We start from the raw sequence: 16,640 nt of genomic DNA, 5'->3' as shown, positions 1-16,640 counted from the left end.
CAGGTCTGTTTGTTGCCCTTGAACCTGATTCCACTGTTGTGCTAGACATTCCTGTAATGGACGCATTTGCAGTCTTGCATATGGTACAATGAAAATGCAAGATGCCATCATGCCTATTAGTCTCATGAACACTCTGGCTGGGAGAGAGTGTTGATGTTGGAAGTTTATGACTAAGGCTTGAATGCTCTGTATCCTTGCTGGACTGGGATACGCTAGAGCTGTAGAAGTGTTTATTGTAGCCCCTAAATATTGATGTACATGAGAGGGCTGTAGGTGCGACTTGGTGTAGTTGATCGTGAACCCAAGTCGTGCAATGTTTGAATCGTCTGATGTGTGTGTAGGACACAATGATTGAATGACTTGGCTTTTATGAGACAATCGTCTAGATAAGGAAAGACATGTATCTGTTGTCTACTGAGATGTGCAGCTACTGCTGCTAGGCACTTTGTGAATACTCTTGGTGCAGTTGTTACCCCGAATGGAAGGACTTTGAATTGATAATGCTGTCTTTCCAGTACAAACCTTAGATACTTCCTGTTTAAGAAGGATGTATAGGAATGTGGAAGTAGGCATCCTTTAGATCTAGTGTTGTAAGGAAGTCGCCCTGTTGCAGCAATGGGAGCACTTGTTGTAAAGTGATCATATGAAAATGATCTGATTGTATATAATGATTGAGGGGTCTGAGGTCGAGAATTGGTCTCTGTGTCCCGTCCTTTTTGGGTATTAGAAAATACAGTGAGTAAACCCCTGTTCCTTGATGTTGTAAAAGAACTATTTCTATAGCGTCCTTTTGAAGAAGTGATAGGACTTCTTGTTTGAGCAGAGTAAGGTATTCTGCAGACATTGGACGCTGCCTGGGTGGTATGTGTGGAGGGGTAGCTGTAAGTTCGAGGCAGTAGCCATACTGGATAATTTGTCTTACCCACCAGTCTGTTGTGATGGAATTCCAGACAGGTAGGAACTGTGTTAATCTGCCCTCCACAGGAGTGGAATGCTGTTGGGGGAGCAGAGGGAAGTCACTGTTTTGTGGTCGAAGAGGTTCGATTATTGTTGTTACCCCGGCCTCTTCCCTTGTTGTTGTTGCCTCTATAGCGTCCTCTAAAATATTCTTTACTAGAGGATGTTTGTGTATTGGACTTGAAGGAAGCTGTATTGTCTGCTCCAGTTTGCTTGGAGCCTCCTCTATAGAAGGAGCGACGAAAGGAGCCTCTAGAGTGGACTGCAAAGCTCCCATAGATTTGGCTGTATCTGTATATTTTTTCATTTTCTCAAGTGCTGTGTCTACCTCTGGTCCAAACAATTGATGTTGGTTAAATGGCTGATTTAAGATGGTAGTTTGCACTTCCTGCTTAAATTCTGAAATGCGTAGCCAAGCATGACGTCTAAGTAGGATGCTAGTGTTTACAGCTCTAGATGCAGTGTCTGCTACATCAAGTGCACACTTGATTGAGGCATTTGAAATTAACTTGCCTTCTTGTATAAGGTCGTTTGCCTGCGCCTTATATTGGTCAGGTAGATGTTGTAGTAGTGTTTCTAACTGGTCATAATGAGCCCAGTCATATCTTACAAGGAGGGCTTGTGTGTTCACTATACGCCATGTATTGGTAGCTTGTGCAGCTATTCTCTTGCCCGAAGCATCTATCACCTTAGATACTTTACCAGGTGGAGGTGCTTCACCTGACGTCTGTGAGTTTGCCCTCTTTTTAGAATTTGAGACAACTAGTGAATCTAAGGGTAGTTGTCCCTTAATGTAGGCTGGATCCCCTGTACTTTTTTTCAATTCTAGGGTTTAGGATCCTAGCACATACAGGATCTTTAAATACCTCTGAAGCATGTTTGAGGACCCCTTTAATCATATGAAGAATTTGAACAGACCTTTGCAATTGTTCAAACGTATCTAAAAAAAAATCTTCCTCTGCCTCATCTGAATGCATGGTGACCCCATGGTAAATGGCAGCCCTGTTCAGCAAGTGCCCAAAACTAATATTATCTTCCCGGGGAGAAGGCTTTGATGGATATGACTGTGGGTAAGGAATATCTGGCACATCTTGTGGGTTTGGGTACTCCCAGTCTGGATCATCAAAAGGGTATGGGAAAGGCTCATCTGGGTCTACCCCTCCCCCTAGTCTATACTCATCATCATTTTGAGGTGAATGTGAAGAATGAAGAATGAAGAGGAGAGTGTTCAGGAGAAATTTGAGGTGAATGGTTAGGAGGAACAGGAGATGAAGGAGAAGGAAGTATAGGAGAAGAAGGGTGCATAGGATATGTGGCAGAGTCCTTCTTCTTGACAAGCACTGCAGGTGCAGGTGCTGTGTCTAATTTCCTCTTCCTGTGTGGTGTAGTGGATACAGCACCTGTTTTAGGGTCAATGTAGATCTTCTTTTGTAGAGGATCAGGTTGAAAAAGTTCTTCCGATTGCGGAACCATTACCGGCGCTGATTTGTTCGTTTCCGGGCGTGGTTAGACTTAGGAGTTATTACTGTGTCCTTTGGCGTAGATTTCGGCACTGAAGGTGTTGTTTTCGGAGTCGTAGGCTGTTTCGAGGGCTTAAGCGCATCGGAATCAGGCCTTGCAGGTTTAGGTACCGAAGATGATGGCTTCGGAGTGGAAGCTGGTGTCATCGGCTTCGAGGCGTCGGACGCTGGCTTCATAGGTTTGTCTTTAGAAGTCGATGGTTTCGGCGCCGAGACTTCTTTCGGTTTCGGTGCTGAGGGAGGTGGTGGGATCGGCACATGGGGCTTGTTCGGTAAGGAGCTGCCGGAAGGCTTGAGTATTTTCTTCGGAGCCGGGCTCGATGGCGGGGCTTTCAAAGTGGTTTTTCGGTCGCGACTGGGCCCCGTAGGCGGAGTGTTGACCTTTGCCTTCGATTTGGGTGCTGTGTATGGGGCAGGGGCAGTAGTACTCACGCGCTGACCCGATGGTATGGAGTCATCTGCGTCGTCTGCCTCTGATACGACGATTTGGAGATCATCTGAATCTTCTTCGGGAACGAGCGGAACCTCTTCGTCGAAGATATCCACCGGTTCCGGAGCTGATCTCTGCATGTCGTGTCAACGGGCCCTTCGATCTCGAATGGTCTTCTTGGATTGAAAGGACACGCAGGCTGTACAGCTTGATTCGTCGTGTTCTGGCGATAAGCACAGGTTACAGACCTCTTGGTGGTCACTGTGTGGAAACTTTGCTCCACACTTGGGGCATCTTTTTAATGGCGTCCTTTCCATGAGGTGTAGGCCTCACGGCGTGGATAGGTCCAACGGCCCACGTCGACAACGGGAATCGAACTGAAAGAGTTGAGAAGATGTTTGTCGATATTGAAAGTAGTTAGGTGAAGTTTGAATACTTTTTTAAGCGTCAAAGTACTTGAAAAGTAGATTTCGAACCGGAGCGGAAAAATTTCATCCGAACCCAGCGCCGGAAAAAAACTATCTAAGGATGGAGCCGATGCCCGTGCGCACTATCGTCCAAGGGAGGAGTCACCTATCTCGTGACTACAAAAGACTTCTTCCAAGACGACAACAACATGCAATCATCCGAGCCCAACACCAGGTGGTGATCTAATGCAAAGTGTAGAATCTGCAGCTCATATGCCTCGAACACAGATTTCCTCTTTTTTAGAATCTAATTCACTCCTGGACTTTGCCTATCTGTTTGAGGCTCTCTCATAGCCATCGCAATGAGACCAAACTGGTCTCAGTACTTGACGATTTGTGCATGCTGGCAGACAAGGACAATTCTTCTGCCTGGTTGTATTAGATTTGTCTGGCTTGTTCGATATGGTGGCCCAATATATTCTTATTAACCATCTTTTAGAAAGTGCCATTAACAATACTACTTTAGACTGGATTAAGTCCTACATGTCCCACTGCTCTCAACCAGTCTATTTCTCCCCCTATCAATTTGATTTCAAAGCTTTTACTCATGGAGCTCCTTCAAGGTTTTTTCCCTACCCCAACCCTTTTAAGTAATCCATATGTTTGTCCTTTCATTAAACAGATGTGTTCTGTGGGTTTCCGATGGATGAGCTATCTGAAGACACACAAATCCTCGTCTCTTTTGATGTCAAGGTGCAGAATGACAATACTGCCTCTCTATGAGTCTATGCTTGCTCTGGTTGACCGGATGAGGAAAAATTGCCTGAAATGGATTATGGACATAAAAAAAAGATCATCCTCTCAGGTAAAAACAGACCTCAAAGTCTTCCTGCAGGTCTTTCACCTGTCCTTCTTGGCCCACTTCCCCATGCATGCTTTGGTGGTCAGAAATCTTTGAGCTTCCTTCAATTGCAACCTTTCCTTGGCTTCTCACATTAATAAGCTATATTCTTAACGTTTCATTCTGAATAACAGTCTTGTGCAACATTCTTCCTTTATTACCGCCTAAGTCATGTTGCTAAGTGATTTAGGCCTCGATCTTATGTCCCTTGGATTACTACAATGTGCTGCTTCTTAGTTCACTCTTTTATTTACTCTCAAGACTTCAACAAATTCAGAGTTTTCCTGCCAGGACCACGCTTGGAACCCCGCCTCCTGCCTCTGCGTCAACTTGTTGAAAAATGCTACGCTCGTTGCTCATCTTCAAGAGGATCCTTTTTAAGGCCATGTGCATTACTTTCAAAGTGTATCAATCCCTAAGCCCCGTTCATTTAAGATGCAAATATATTAATTATTTTTCTCAGCAGCTGCATCCAGCAACGGCCGCCTGTTAGATGTCCTTAAGAATCAGCAGTCGGCTCGGGGGTTGCCCCTTCTCAGGTTTAGCCACTTAACACTGAAATAAACTCTGTCCCATCTACAAGCTTCAGATCGGTTAATAACATTCAGGTAACTTTGGAAGACTGCTCTTCGGAAGCTAGTGGCCACCTCTACTCATTTGCTCTCAGTACTGTTCGGCTGTGTTTAGTAACATGACTTATTTTAGGTATTCATACACGCTATAGAATTTTAAATCAGACAATCAACGAAGCCCAGCATTACAGGGTCCACAAATCAATGACCCAGTATTTCGGGGCCAAGAGAAACCAAACCCTACAACCATGTGAGGTGCTATTTACAGCTGTTGCCTCCAACCCGACCCGCACTGCTCCTGCACAACAGGGGAGCTGCAAACATTCACCTCCAAATCACCTCTCACAGGTTGCATGTCGGAGCAGCGTGTGCCTTTACCACACACGCCGTTACTCCACAGTCTTTACAATGAATGCGCCTTCACCACGCATATTGTTACGACAACATGCCTTAGGGAAAGTGCTGGACTTTGGAGCGGTATTATTTATTATTTCAACTCCAATCTACGCAACAGTTGGGAAAGACCAACATCGCTTTCGATAAGGCATGTTGTTGTAACAGCATGCATGGTAAAGGAATGCGTGATAAAGATGCATTTGTTGTAATTGCAGCGCGTGGTTTAGCCGTTTTGTGGGAAAGGCTGTTTCGCCCTCTCACATGCTCTGCTCTGCCCTACCAAGCTCCACGCTTGCCACACCTGCATCACCGAGAAATATAATTCATAATCCGTGGACTCAGGTGTGGAGACACCAGCCAGAATAGAAGCCATCGGTCCGACAATAACCTTACTCCTAAATTCAAGGGAATGTGTAAGGAGGGTTTTAGTGTAATTTTCTACCTTCACTAGGAGCCATGAGGGGGCAGGGCTCCAACCACAACCCATCACTGAACAAACTGCTGAGCCCATGAAGGTGCCATGGTCTCCCGTGAGAAAATCCACTGCTCAATATGCAAAATTCCTACCTGGAGAGCTTTATGGTTTCTGCGGCCACACCAATGCTTTTTCCCATTTGATTTTTCTTGTATCACAGCAGCATACAATTTCTGCAATACTTCTGCCACTTCTAGGGGCACCCATACATGTACACTCTGCTTACATGCGAGGCAGGCTCCTCCAAAGCATGTGGGGACACTGGCTCCTCAGCTCGCTTAGTAAACCTCTATCCCCCACAGTAGTTCCATACTTTTACGGCCCTAGGGGTCTCCTGCTGTTAGGGAGAAGGTTTTCTTCAGTCCCCATGGTTCACCCAGGCCAGGCCTCACCCTCAGTCACAACCCCACCTGCCTCCCAGACAGAGAAACAAGAAAATGCATGATTGCCGTGGTACAAATATTTCATTCATTGTCCATGCTTTCCGGCCCTAAGGGATACAGATAAGGGAACAAAGTCCTCCACACAAAGATAGCCTTTAATATGCTGTATCTGGGCCATCAAGTGGTTCCGGGATCGCTGGAGGGATGGGCCCGTAACTTCAGTCCGTTGCTGGCAGCCCAAAAAAAAAAAAACCTGAAATAATTACTGGTGAGTGACTGAGAGGCAGGGGGCAAGGGTCAATGCATCGGATCCTGGGAGATGCTGCATCTAACTTGCTGGCGGCTAGGCACGGGACAAACAAACTTTGATGCCTGTATCTAAAATGGTGGCCCCTCGGGTGCAGTGAACCCTGTTGCGATAACGAATTGGTGCGGCTATACCATGGCAGCGTAGGCGCCATCTCATGCCTATTCTACAGAGAGTAAGGAAACAAATAACACTTCTACTATTCAACGCAGCGAAAGTTACTAACTAAATGAAGAAGGGCTTGCTTGCAGTAAAAATAATCATAGTGCCTGACCCTAAGATGGCGGCAAACCGGTACTCAAATGAAGATGCTATGTTATCCCTGATGCGAACACTGCTATGACGAGCTCAATAACGCAGAGGGGTGGTTATAACTTCGCAAAATAGGCAGCTGCCACATAATGCACAATCTTATGATGTTAACCATGGTACGACAAGCTCATTAACGACGAGAGGCGATTCTAAATTTGCATCGTAAGCGTCTTCCACATAATAACCTCATGCCTATGCAAAGTTATAAAATGGGTAACGACTTCGTCCAGACCTCGATCACATCCCCCATCCGCTCTAAATGGCAGACCCAGCTCCTTCTCTGGTTTGTTTACCCCCCGCCCCACTTGTTTTACCTCTATCCTCTAGTGGGGACATGCTCTTCCACTACTTGATTATACCACTACAGCCTATCTATCTATTCAAAACGTTCTTTTCCTGATCGCTGAGACCTGAGCAATATGGCTGATGCCCGGTGGAGCTGCTAGACAGCTAATGAGGAGATTGGCCCTGGTTTCCCCCTCGACCGTCACCTACCCAGCCGGACCTTGGGCACAGTTCTTCCTCGTCTCCCTGCTATGGCTCCTTCCTCCTTTCCTTAGAATTCTCTCAACCGTGTTGTTTGTTTACTTTACCTTACTACGCTATTGTAACCAATGTAACCTGTAACGCAATGTTCCCCTGGTAAAGCACTCTGATACCTTCGAGTCTAGCCAGCGCTATATACAACGTTTTAGTTGTACCATGTAATGCAACGATCCTCTGGTTAAGCGCTCTGATAACTCCCGGTCTAGTCAGTTCTATACAAACATCTCAATTCAAATAACTCAAACCTGGTTTTCTGAACGCTGAGACCTGAGCAACATGGCTGATGCCCAGTGGAGCTGCTAGACCGCTAATGAGGAGATTGGCCCTGGTTTCCCCCTTGACCGTCACCTACCCAGCCGGACATTGGGCACAGTTCTTCTTCGTCTCCCTGCTATGACTACTTCCTCCCCTACCTCCTACGAATTCTTTCAACATTGATTTGTGTACTGTACCTTACGATGGTCTTGTAACTGATGTAACTTTTAACGCAACAATCCTAAATGTAAAGCGCTCTGATACCCTCTTGGGTCTAGTTGCTCTATATAAAACTTTATAAATAAAAAATACAAAATGGTGCAAAAATCTGCGTGCAGCCTTCAGAGTTTTGCCTCTGGGGCCCAGTACTAGCCAGTTGGATCAACAGCCAGAGGTCTCATGGGTTCCTAAACTTCACTAAGGAATTTCCTTCTGCCTTCTGCCATCCTCTAGGACTAAATCTTCTTTCATCAGCTGCAGTTCACCTGCAGGGACCTGGGTTGCTCTCCTGACCGGCACAGATAATCTTCTGCCGTAGGGGTTCTTTCTTACAGCACTCCTCAGGGTCATCTAAAGGAGATTTCTCTCCTTGATAGCACACCCCATCTACTCAGACCTTGGGCCAATTGCAGTGTGATGGTGAGCAACAGTGCAGTGCCCACTCCTGGAGCATCACAGCAAGAACAGTAACACAGAAGTCCACTAGAACCCCTCCATCAGGAAGTTCACCCTCCACTGGGCTATGGATGGAGTAAGGGAGACTGGTGTTATATGCCCGAGAGACCCCATCTAAAGTCCAGTGTACAAATGTGGAGGAGGAACCCCGGGCTATGGGCATAGGTCTTGAGCTATGCTGGTTCTTTCTCTGTTCTTCTAAGTCTTTATTCAGCTTTCTGATCTGAACCTGCATAGGAACTGATAAACGAAAGTAGTGTTTCCAGTACCTGGTGTAACACCTACTAAACTTAAATATTAAATTAGTGGGGATATACTGGATTCAGAATTAATAATACGGGCTGTTATCTCTCTCCAAGTTACTAGTACCAAGATACGATGATAATTCTGGGCCACATCTAGTAGATTTTCTAAGCCCCTGAAATGTCTATAAGTTCCTTTATGGGAATAGAAAAACAGGCAGGTGTCTGCTATCCTTGTTTTGTATCTTGAAATAATTATTAGCTTTCCGAATGCTGAATAATTTATAGCAGTATAATGCCATGAAATAAAACCCTACTTGGCTAGGATTATTCTGTAACACATTTTTCTAACAAATACTGTTCTATTTCCTTAGGGAGTGCCACCATCTGAATATTTAAACGTGCTGCTCTACCAGTAAATTCTGTTTAAATGTTGTGCTCTTCCCGAATATAACAGCTATGGTTATTAAGTAAAAAGTCTGGCCAGATTTTAAGCAAATACATTAATAAACCCTCCATCAAAAAATGTTTTCAATAAAGTAACTTAAATTCTCATTCTATAAAGGAATCCAATCTCAGTGCCTGAAGACCTGTCAAAAAATGTAGCCACCTAATAACCTGCCTGAGACACCATTATCCCTTTGTATTTGGCTCTGTTGATTAATGACCAGGTACCTAACACATTTCAAATGCAAGTGCATCTGCCACATAAAAAAAGAACACAACCAGTCAACAAATATGCCCTAAATAACTATAACACTCTCGTTAGAACGAACTAGAGATCCTACAACTTTTCTCGAAGCACAAATGTTATTCTCCAAGCACAAATACCCAACTTGTTTTGAAAGGAGTTGCCCTCTGTATCCAAAACTCGCTTGCTGGCACACCAGAGTAGAGGTAACACAGGCTCATGCATGAAACAACTACAAACCCAACTAATAATGCAGACCTATGCTTCATACTAACCACTGAGCACCACTTGACCTAACCATCAACTGCAAAGCCAACTGAACATGTTCAAGAACAGCACCTCTAGTTTGTTTGGTATTTCTCTTTAGCGCTCCAAATGTATTCTGGTAAAAGAAGTTATTACAATTTGTTTGGGACAATATGTCTTTGCAAAACAATCTCTTTTCCGAAAATGTTAATATAATCCAAGGCAATAAATCAATACCTAAAAATGGCATTAACAGATCTAAGGATGGTAGCATTGTAGCATGTGATAATAAACACCTACGTTGATCTGGTGTGCATTTTGGGTCAGACTCTGGCTCCTTTTTTGTCTCAGGATGTCCTAAAAGGAGACGGAGAGAAAATGTCACTTTGAAAAATACTTGTTGATTGCATGCCAAAGGATCACATCCATTTCTATGGAGTATACTATGGCTCCTTTAAAAAGAAAACTTCACATTTAAGCATTTACACAAGCATTTCAAAGTCACCACCCATCCATCAGTATTCCTCTGAGCCAAACTACAATTTGTTTTTTTACCTCGTATGTTTGCAGCACGTCATATGTATAGCAGAGAGATAGCCAGGCTGGTGCTGTGAACTAACAAGAGTTAAGAGTACTGGATTCACCATGAAGGTACATTTTTCCCAACTGGTTGGTATCCTGATGCCATGGGCATAGAAATGCTCAGAAAAGTCAGTTTATGACAAACACAATTAAAGCAAAGAGGCTGTGCAGAATTTCCTTGTCAAAGTCTTAACGTGCAAAGGCAGATGGATCCAATGGCTGCCATACAAATCTCTGCAATTGCTACATTCCACTTAGAAAACCACTAATGCTAACGTTGCTCTAGTGGAATAAGCGAGAAGTTTGAAGGAGGATGAACTCATCCAATGGCAAGAGCTCTGGATATAAACATGAATATCCACATGACAAAAATATTATTTATCGCTTTTATTAAATGGGGTAAAACCACACTAGAGGACAAAAAGAAACCGAGAATACAGCTTCCAGAAAGTAGTTGTGCTTTACAAATGCATTGTAGTTTAATTACAACATCTGTGTCATGTAGACCTTTCTCAGCTGTTGAAGGAGAAGATTTTCGTTAGAAGACTGAAGAATTATTTCCTTGTTTAAATGATCTTTGAGTAAAGGGGAGACTGTTCTCAGTACTACTTAGTCTTGAAAAGAAAACTAAATAACGACGGAACGGATCTCTCTGCCTGTGTTTTCAGAGAACTATACTTACTACTATTTGCACTTTCTGTCACTACGAAATCTACTGTTCATTCACTATTCACTATTATCCTTTTACACAGTATTGTTCTTTTAAATTCTGTTTCACTATAATTTTTTTAATTTTTTAATGTTCTGGTACCTAAGCTAATACTATAAATCAACTAAAATTATCCCTCTCAATTTTGGATTTCACACAAACTAGCAGGTCACCATTTGGTCATGGCCAATCTCACTACATTTGGATTTACTGATGACGACTTCGCCTCTATGGTGGGAGGCACAGGGTCTTTTGGCCAACAGCCAACCGCCAATTCTGACAAAAATGAATATTCTCATAAACTCCTAGCTCTGAAGAAAAACACCAAAAGGATAGAACTGCATGGTCAATGCATGTTGGAATATCTAAAAGCAGGTGTCATCCCTCAAGGATTGAGAGTTAAAAACATCCTGGGACTATTTGTTCAATTTAAGGCATTTCTTGAAAAATGGTTAATGATTGCGAATCGTTATCCCAGCGATCCAATGATGTTGATTGTGGAAACAGCAAAAGAGATGTTACAAACACTAATCTCTGAAATCCTAGAATTAGAGAATAATATAAAAAATAACACAGCAGTAGATGACGCAAAAAAACACTAAAGGAATTAGATCAGGAATTAAACGGAATACTTACATAAAAGAAAAACTGATAAATTAAGAAAAAACATTCGCTTTTCTAATAAAGAAAATACGTATCCGTATTTATCAGAACACAACTATACCCAACAGGAAGGTGCAACACAAAATCAACAAGAATACAGATGATACAATAGAAAAGTAACTACATTTTCAGACACGTCTGACTCAGGTAACGAAAATGCACCCAACCATTTTGACAGTAGAAACAGCCGGTATACATCTAGACCCTATCAATCCCCCCAGCCTTTTTTAGGAAGGCGCAATCTACGCAGGAGCAATTGGCGACCCCAAAATCAACCCCACTACCGGGGAAATCATCAGGCAAATCAGAGCCAATTCCTGGTAAAAGCGCAATGTGCAATACTGGAGAGAGTAGAAGAAATTCTGGTGTTCAACATAAGCACTTCTGATTTGACTCCTGCCACCAACTCATTGCTATGTAAAAGTCTTACTTTTGTTCCACATTCGGGACTCAATAAATTCGAACTATTCAGTGACTTAACAGCATTTTTTCGAAAAGACAGATTAAAACTGTTTTTGCAGAACAAACAAAGCCTATGACACAAACAAACAGATCAGGCTTAATGCCAAACTCTAATTTTACACCCTCAAATGAACAAGTACCATCAGAGGCTATTGTATTTGAACAGGAGGTACACCAAAAAATGTTTGCAGCTACTAAATATGTCCAAGGAACCCCATTCAACGTCCAACGAGAGGAATATCAAGCTTTGTCAAATCTGAAAAACAATGGGGCTATCTCTATTAAAAGATGTGATATGTGTGGGGGCATTGCAATCATAAATACCACCGATTATGTATAAAAAATTGAGGATATGTTAAAGGACACCAACTTTTATACTAAAATCAGCAGAAATCCAACTGAGAAAATTAAATCTAAATTACAGCGCATTACCAACAAGGCTCTTAGAGATGGTGATAATTGTGACAAGGAACACATCTTACCTGAATGTACAGAATCCAAAGATGGCTAGTCTGTATGGTGTACCCAAAATACATAAAAAAAAGAGAAGGATCCATCATACAGACCCATTGTTACGACGATATGCTCTGTTACAGAGCCATTGTCCAAATACTTGAATGCCATCTTACGCACCCATGTTCATAAGACGCCAGAATATGTCCAAGATATGCGACATATTATAAATCTTGTAGAGGAGGTTCCCTTTAATCCACAAAGACAATGGCTAGTAACTCTAGACATGGAAAGCCTCTACAGCGATATCCCTATCCATGGGGCATTTTCAGCAGTAGAATGGTTAATTCAGACCATGAACATTGACTGCGAAGAAAGCTTCATTAAATGCCTCAAAGTAGTACTTGAGGACAACATCTTTGAGTTCAATGGCCAGTTATTCCAACAAATAAATGGGGTAAGCAAGGGGGCATCATGTGCAGCGACGGTGGCGAAATTTATATTGGCAAATTTGAATATCCACATATCTTTAGTGAGGTGGCACAATGTTTTGAGTCTGTCTGGAAGTGGTCCCGTTTCATAGACAATATCATTTTTATTTGGTCTGATACTGAGGACAATCTAAATGAGAGTCTGAAATGGTTAAATTTGTGTGATCAAAACCTACATTTCACTTCTGCCACAAACAATGACCAGATAGAATTTCTGGACATTATTATCAAAAATAGTATCAGGTCTGCTATGGGTCTGATGTAAGCAGGGATAGGGCGCTCTAGCAGTGCAGAATTATGGTGAGGGGTGATGGATGGATTCGTATGATTTTAGGACGGTGCAACCAGTATAGAGGAGAACCCTAAACCTCTTTGAAGAACCAAGGAAGAGAAACCTTGGCACCAGGAAAATGTATAGCAGTTACTAGGCACACGTATAATCAACAGTTCTGATACTGAATGAGTTTAAAACAAAATAAGTTGACACCGTGATGTGGTAGAACACGTTGTTTTATGTAGATTTCTTCAGATTTTATAACGCCAGCCGACACGTGTTTCGTCAACAGGGCAATACCTGTGACTCATCAGGGCTGTGAAATTACATCATGGCATTAGACCGACATTGAGGAAACACAGTCAGAATATAAAAGTGACACAATGGTGAGTGGGCAGCATCCCCTAACATTAGCTCTAGACTGCTCATCACATATATTTATTTATTTATTTATTTATTTTTTGAACTTATATGGCGCAAACAGCTACCCAAAAAGGGTTTCCCGGCGCCTAAGCACACAGACACAATGATGATAAAACAGCAGTGGATATTTTAAAGACACTGGTCAAACAACCAGGTCTTTATCTCTTTCCGGAACCTGGTGAGACTTTGCTCCTTTCGAATATGGATAGGGAGGGTGTTCCAGATGGATGGGCCTAGGTAAGCAAATGATCTTCCTCCCATCCTGGCCAGTTTGAATCTAGGTACGCCAAATTTTTCAGCTGATTTTGAACGTAGATTTCTCTCTGGAATATAGGGAGAGGCCAATGTTTGGAGGTATTTGGGTGCGGTACCAGTTTTGATTTTGAACATATAGTTCAACGCCTTGAACCTGATACGATTTTCAACCCTTAGCCAGTGCAGCTCACGTAGGTAAGGAGACACGCTGTTGTTCTTGGGTATAACACAGAGAAGTCGGGCTGCCGCATTTTGAACAAGCTGCAACCTCTTTGTGACTGCCTTGTTTGCACCCAAATATAAGATGTTCCCGTAGTCAAGCCGGGATGTAACTAAGGCGTTGACCACTGTTTTTTGCATGGGGACAGGCAGCATCCAAAGGATCTTCCTGAGCCACCTCATGATCGTAAAGCAGAGGCCCACTACTTTGTTGGCCTGGTGCTTCATGGACAAGGAATTGTCCAGTATTACTCCCAAGTTCTAGCATGAGTCACTGGAGTTGGAAGATTGCCCATCTGGTCAGGCCAGTGTGGAGTACCCCACAGCTCTGGCTGTTTGCCCAGAAGGAGAATCTCCGTTTTATCTCCATTTAGTTTCAATTGGTTAGTTGTCATCCAATTGAAGACTTTCAGAAGGCCATCTCTTAAGGGAGACGAAGATGAAGCCTGGGGTTTAGATAGTGAGAAGACAATCTGAGAATCGTCAGCATATGACATAAAGGTTAGTCCTGCCTCTTCAACAAGGTCTGCCAAAGGTCTAAGATAGAGATTGAAGAAGAGGGGGCTGAGGATGGAACCCTGCGGTACTCCATGTGGGGATTTGAAATGTCCCGAGCATGCATCAGCCGAGGCTATTTGGAATGTCCGCTGGCTCAAAAAGGATCTGATCCATTTCAGAGCAGTTCCACCGATTCCATTTTTTTCCAGCCGGGTGATTAGTTTTGTATGCGACACGGTATCGAAGGCTGCGCTTAGGTCGAGTAGAACAAGCGCAACCGTCTGACCATCATCGAGGAGTTTCCTGATTGTTTCAGAGATACCCAGTAGAGCGGTTTCCGTAGAGAACCCTGTGCGGAAACCTGATTGGGTGGGGTGAAGAAGGGCATTTTCCTCTACAAAGAGAGATAAGGCAGAATGCACATGCCTCTCCAGACATTTAGAGAAAGCAGGTAGGAGTGAAATAGGCCTATAGTTGGCCAGTATGTCGGGGTCTGCTGTCGGTTTTTTAAGCAATGGGGTCACAATAGCGTGCTTCCATATAGAGGGTACTGTGGCAAGCTCCAGAGATGAGTTTAGAATGTCAGCTAAAATTTCAAGGGCTGGTACATCCAGTGTTTTAATTATATTAATGGGAATGGGATCCTGTGGAGAGCCAGACTTGATTGTTTTCATAATGGCTATAAGGGTGTCTGTTGTAATAGGAGGCCATTTTTGAAGGGTCTGGGTTACAGTCGGCGTATGCTCACCATCTTCTTCAGATGGGTCAGATTTGTTCCCATCTATCTCAATGATTAGTTTGTCGATTTTGTCTGAGAAGAATTGAGCTAATTCCTGACACTGTTTCTCATTCAAGGGGCGTGATGGAGCAGTAGTTTGTGCTCCAGCAACGTTTTTTACAGTGTTAAACAGTACTTTTGCTTTATTTGCAGCTCCCAAAATGGTGTTAGCTACATACGAGGCCCGTGCTTTTTTGCATGCAGTATGATAGTGATTCCTAGCTGTGTGGTATAAGGATTTTTTAATTGGATCAAAATCCTTCCGCCACACTCTTTCGAGGGCCTTACATTTCTTTTTCCCTTCTTTTAGTGACTCATTGAACCAAGGGGCCGGGGGGCGATGTAATTTCTTTTTGACATTAGGAATGGATAGGCAGGACTCAGCTGCATTTGTCAGCCATTGTTGTGTGGCCATCGCAATACATTCCATGGTTTGATTAGTGCTAGGTGGATGCCTACTGAGTTCTGCATTGAGTTTAGGGACATCTAAGGATTTCCAGTTTTTCTTTAACGGGGGCACCACCTTGGCTTGAACAGTAGAAGCATTAAGTGCCTCAAGCTTGAACTTAATTAGAAAATGGTCAGACCAACAGATGGGGATAGTATCCAGCCAGATGAGTTGGGGGAGATTGGACAATAAAGGGTCCAATAAATGTCCTGCCCTGTGGGTGGGCCCTGTGTTAAGTAGGTGAATATTGAGTGCTGTGAGATCTTCCAGCAAATTGATACATGTCGAATTTGATTTCTCGTCAAGATGAAGATTTAGATCTCCAATGATGGAGAAATTTTTGGCTGCCAGAAGGAAAGGGGCTATGTGATTAGCCAATTCTGCTGCCCATTTACTGCTGTTTCCAGGCGGTCTGTATATAAGAATGCCAGACATTGTGAAATTGGGATTGAGGCAGATTTTAAAAAAGGCAGACTCACAATCAGGGATTAGTGTTTCCTCAAGAGAACATTTGTATTTTTTGTTATAAACAATTGCAATTCCGCCCCCAGTTTTCCGAACTCTGTCCATCCTAACGATCGCGTAGTTCGGAGGAAGAGCCATGGCTACATCAGGGCCAGACCCCGTGTGAAGCCAGGTTTCCGTAAGGAACAGGGCGCTTGGGTTTTTGTCTGTTAACAAATCATAGATATCTAGCCTGTGCATAGGCAGGGAGCGACAGTTTGTGCTGTAGAACAGGTAGGGGTCGTTAGTGAGGAAGGATTGCTTTATTTGATTCCTGCGTCTATTCCTACGAGGAGGATAAGGTTGAATAGATGATATTGTAAAACTACAAGCGAGGCAGGTATTTTTCCCTGAGTCAGGGATTTCCAACAACATGCAGTTGTGATTTGGTGTTGGGCCTAGGGCTTTTAGATGGTCGGATGACAGTACCTGTATATTGCTAGGATGTTGGACATGACCCTCCGCCTGGCCCGTCGTGGCACGGACGGGCACAGACGGGCTTGTCTTTCGCGGGTCTTCGGCGCGGGATCGGCGCGTTCACTGCGCGTCCTCGCTGCGCGTGTTAT

At 43.5% G+C, this 16,640-nt stretch overlaps 1 protein-coding gene across 1 annotated transcript in view; it reads right to left on the bottom strand.

Annotated features, from left to right (window-relative positions):
* TRIM25 (tripartite motif containing 25) overlaps positions 1-16,640 on the bottom strand; it is a 570,281-nt gene that overhangs the window by 124,351 nt on the left and 429,290 nt on the right. The window contains exon 7 of the mRNA XM_078654404.1: positions 9,616-9,672. Within this exon, the coding sequence (XP_078510530.1) occupies positions 9,616-9,672 (57 nt within the window). The remainder of the gene's footprint in view (positions 1-9,615; positions 9,673-16,640) is intronic.

The sequence above is a fragment of the Lissotriton helveticus genome, chromosome 7 (assembly GCF_964261635.1).
Source record: "Lissotriton helveticus chromosome 7, aLisHel1.1, whole genome shotgun sequence".
Taxonomy (NCBI): Eukaryota; Metazoa; Chordata; class Amphibia; order Caudata; family Salamandridae; genus Lissotriton; species Lissotriton helveticus.
This window is presented reverse-complemented; position numbering and strand designations above follow the sequence as displayed.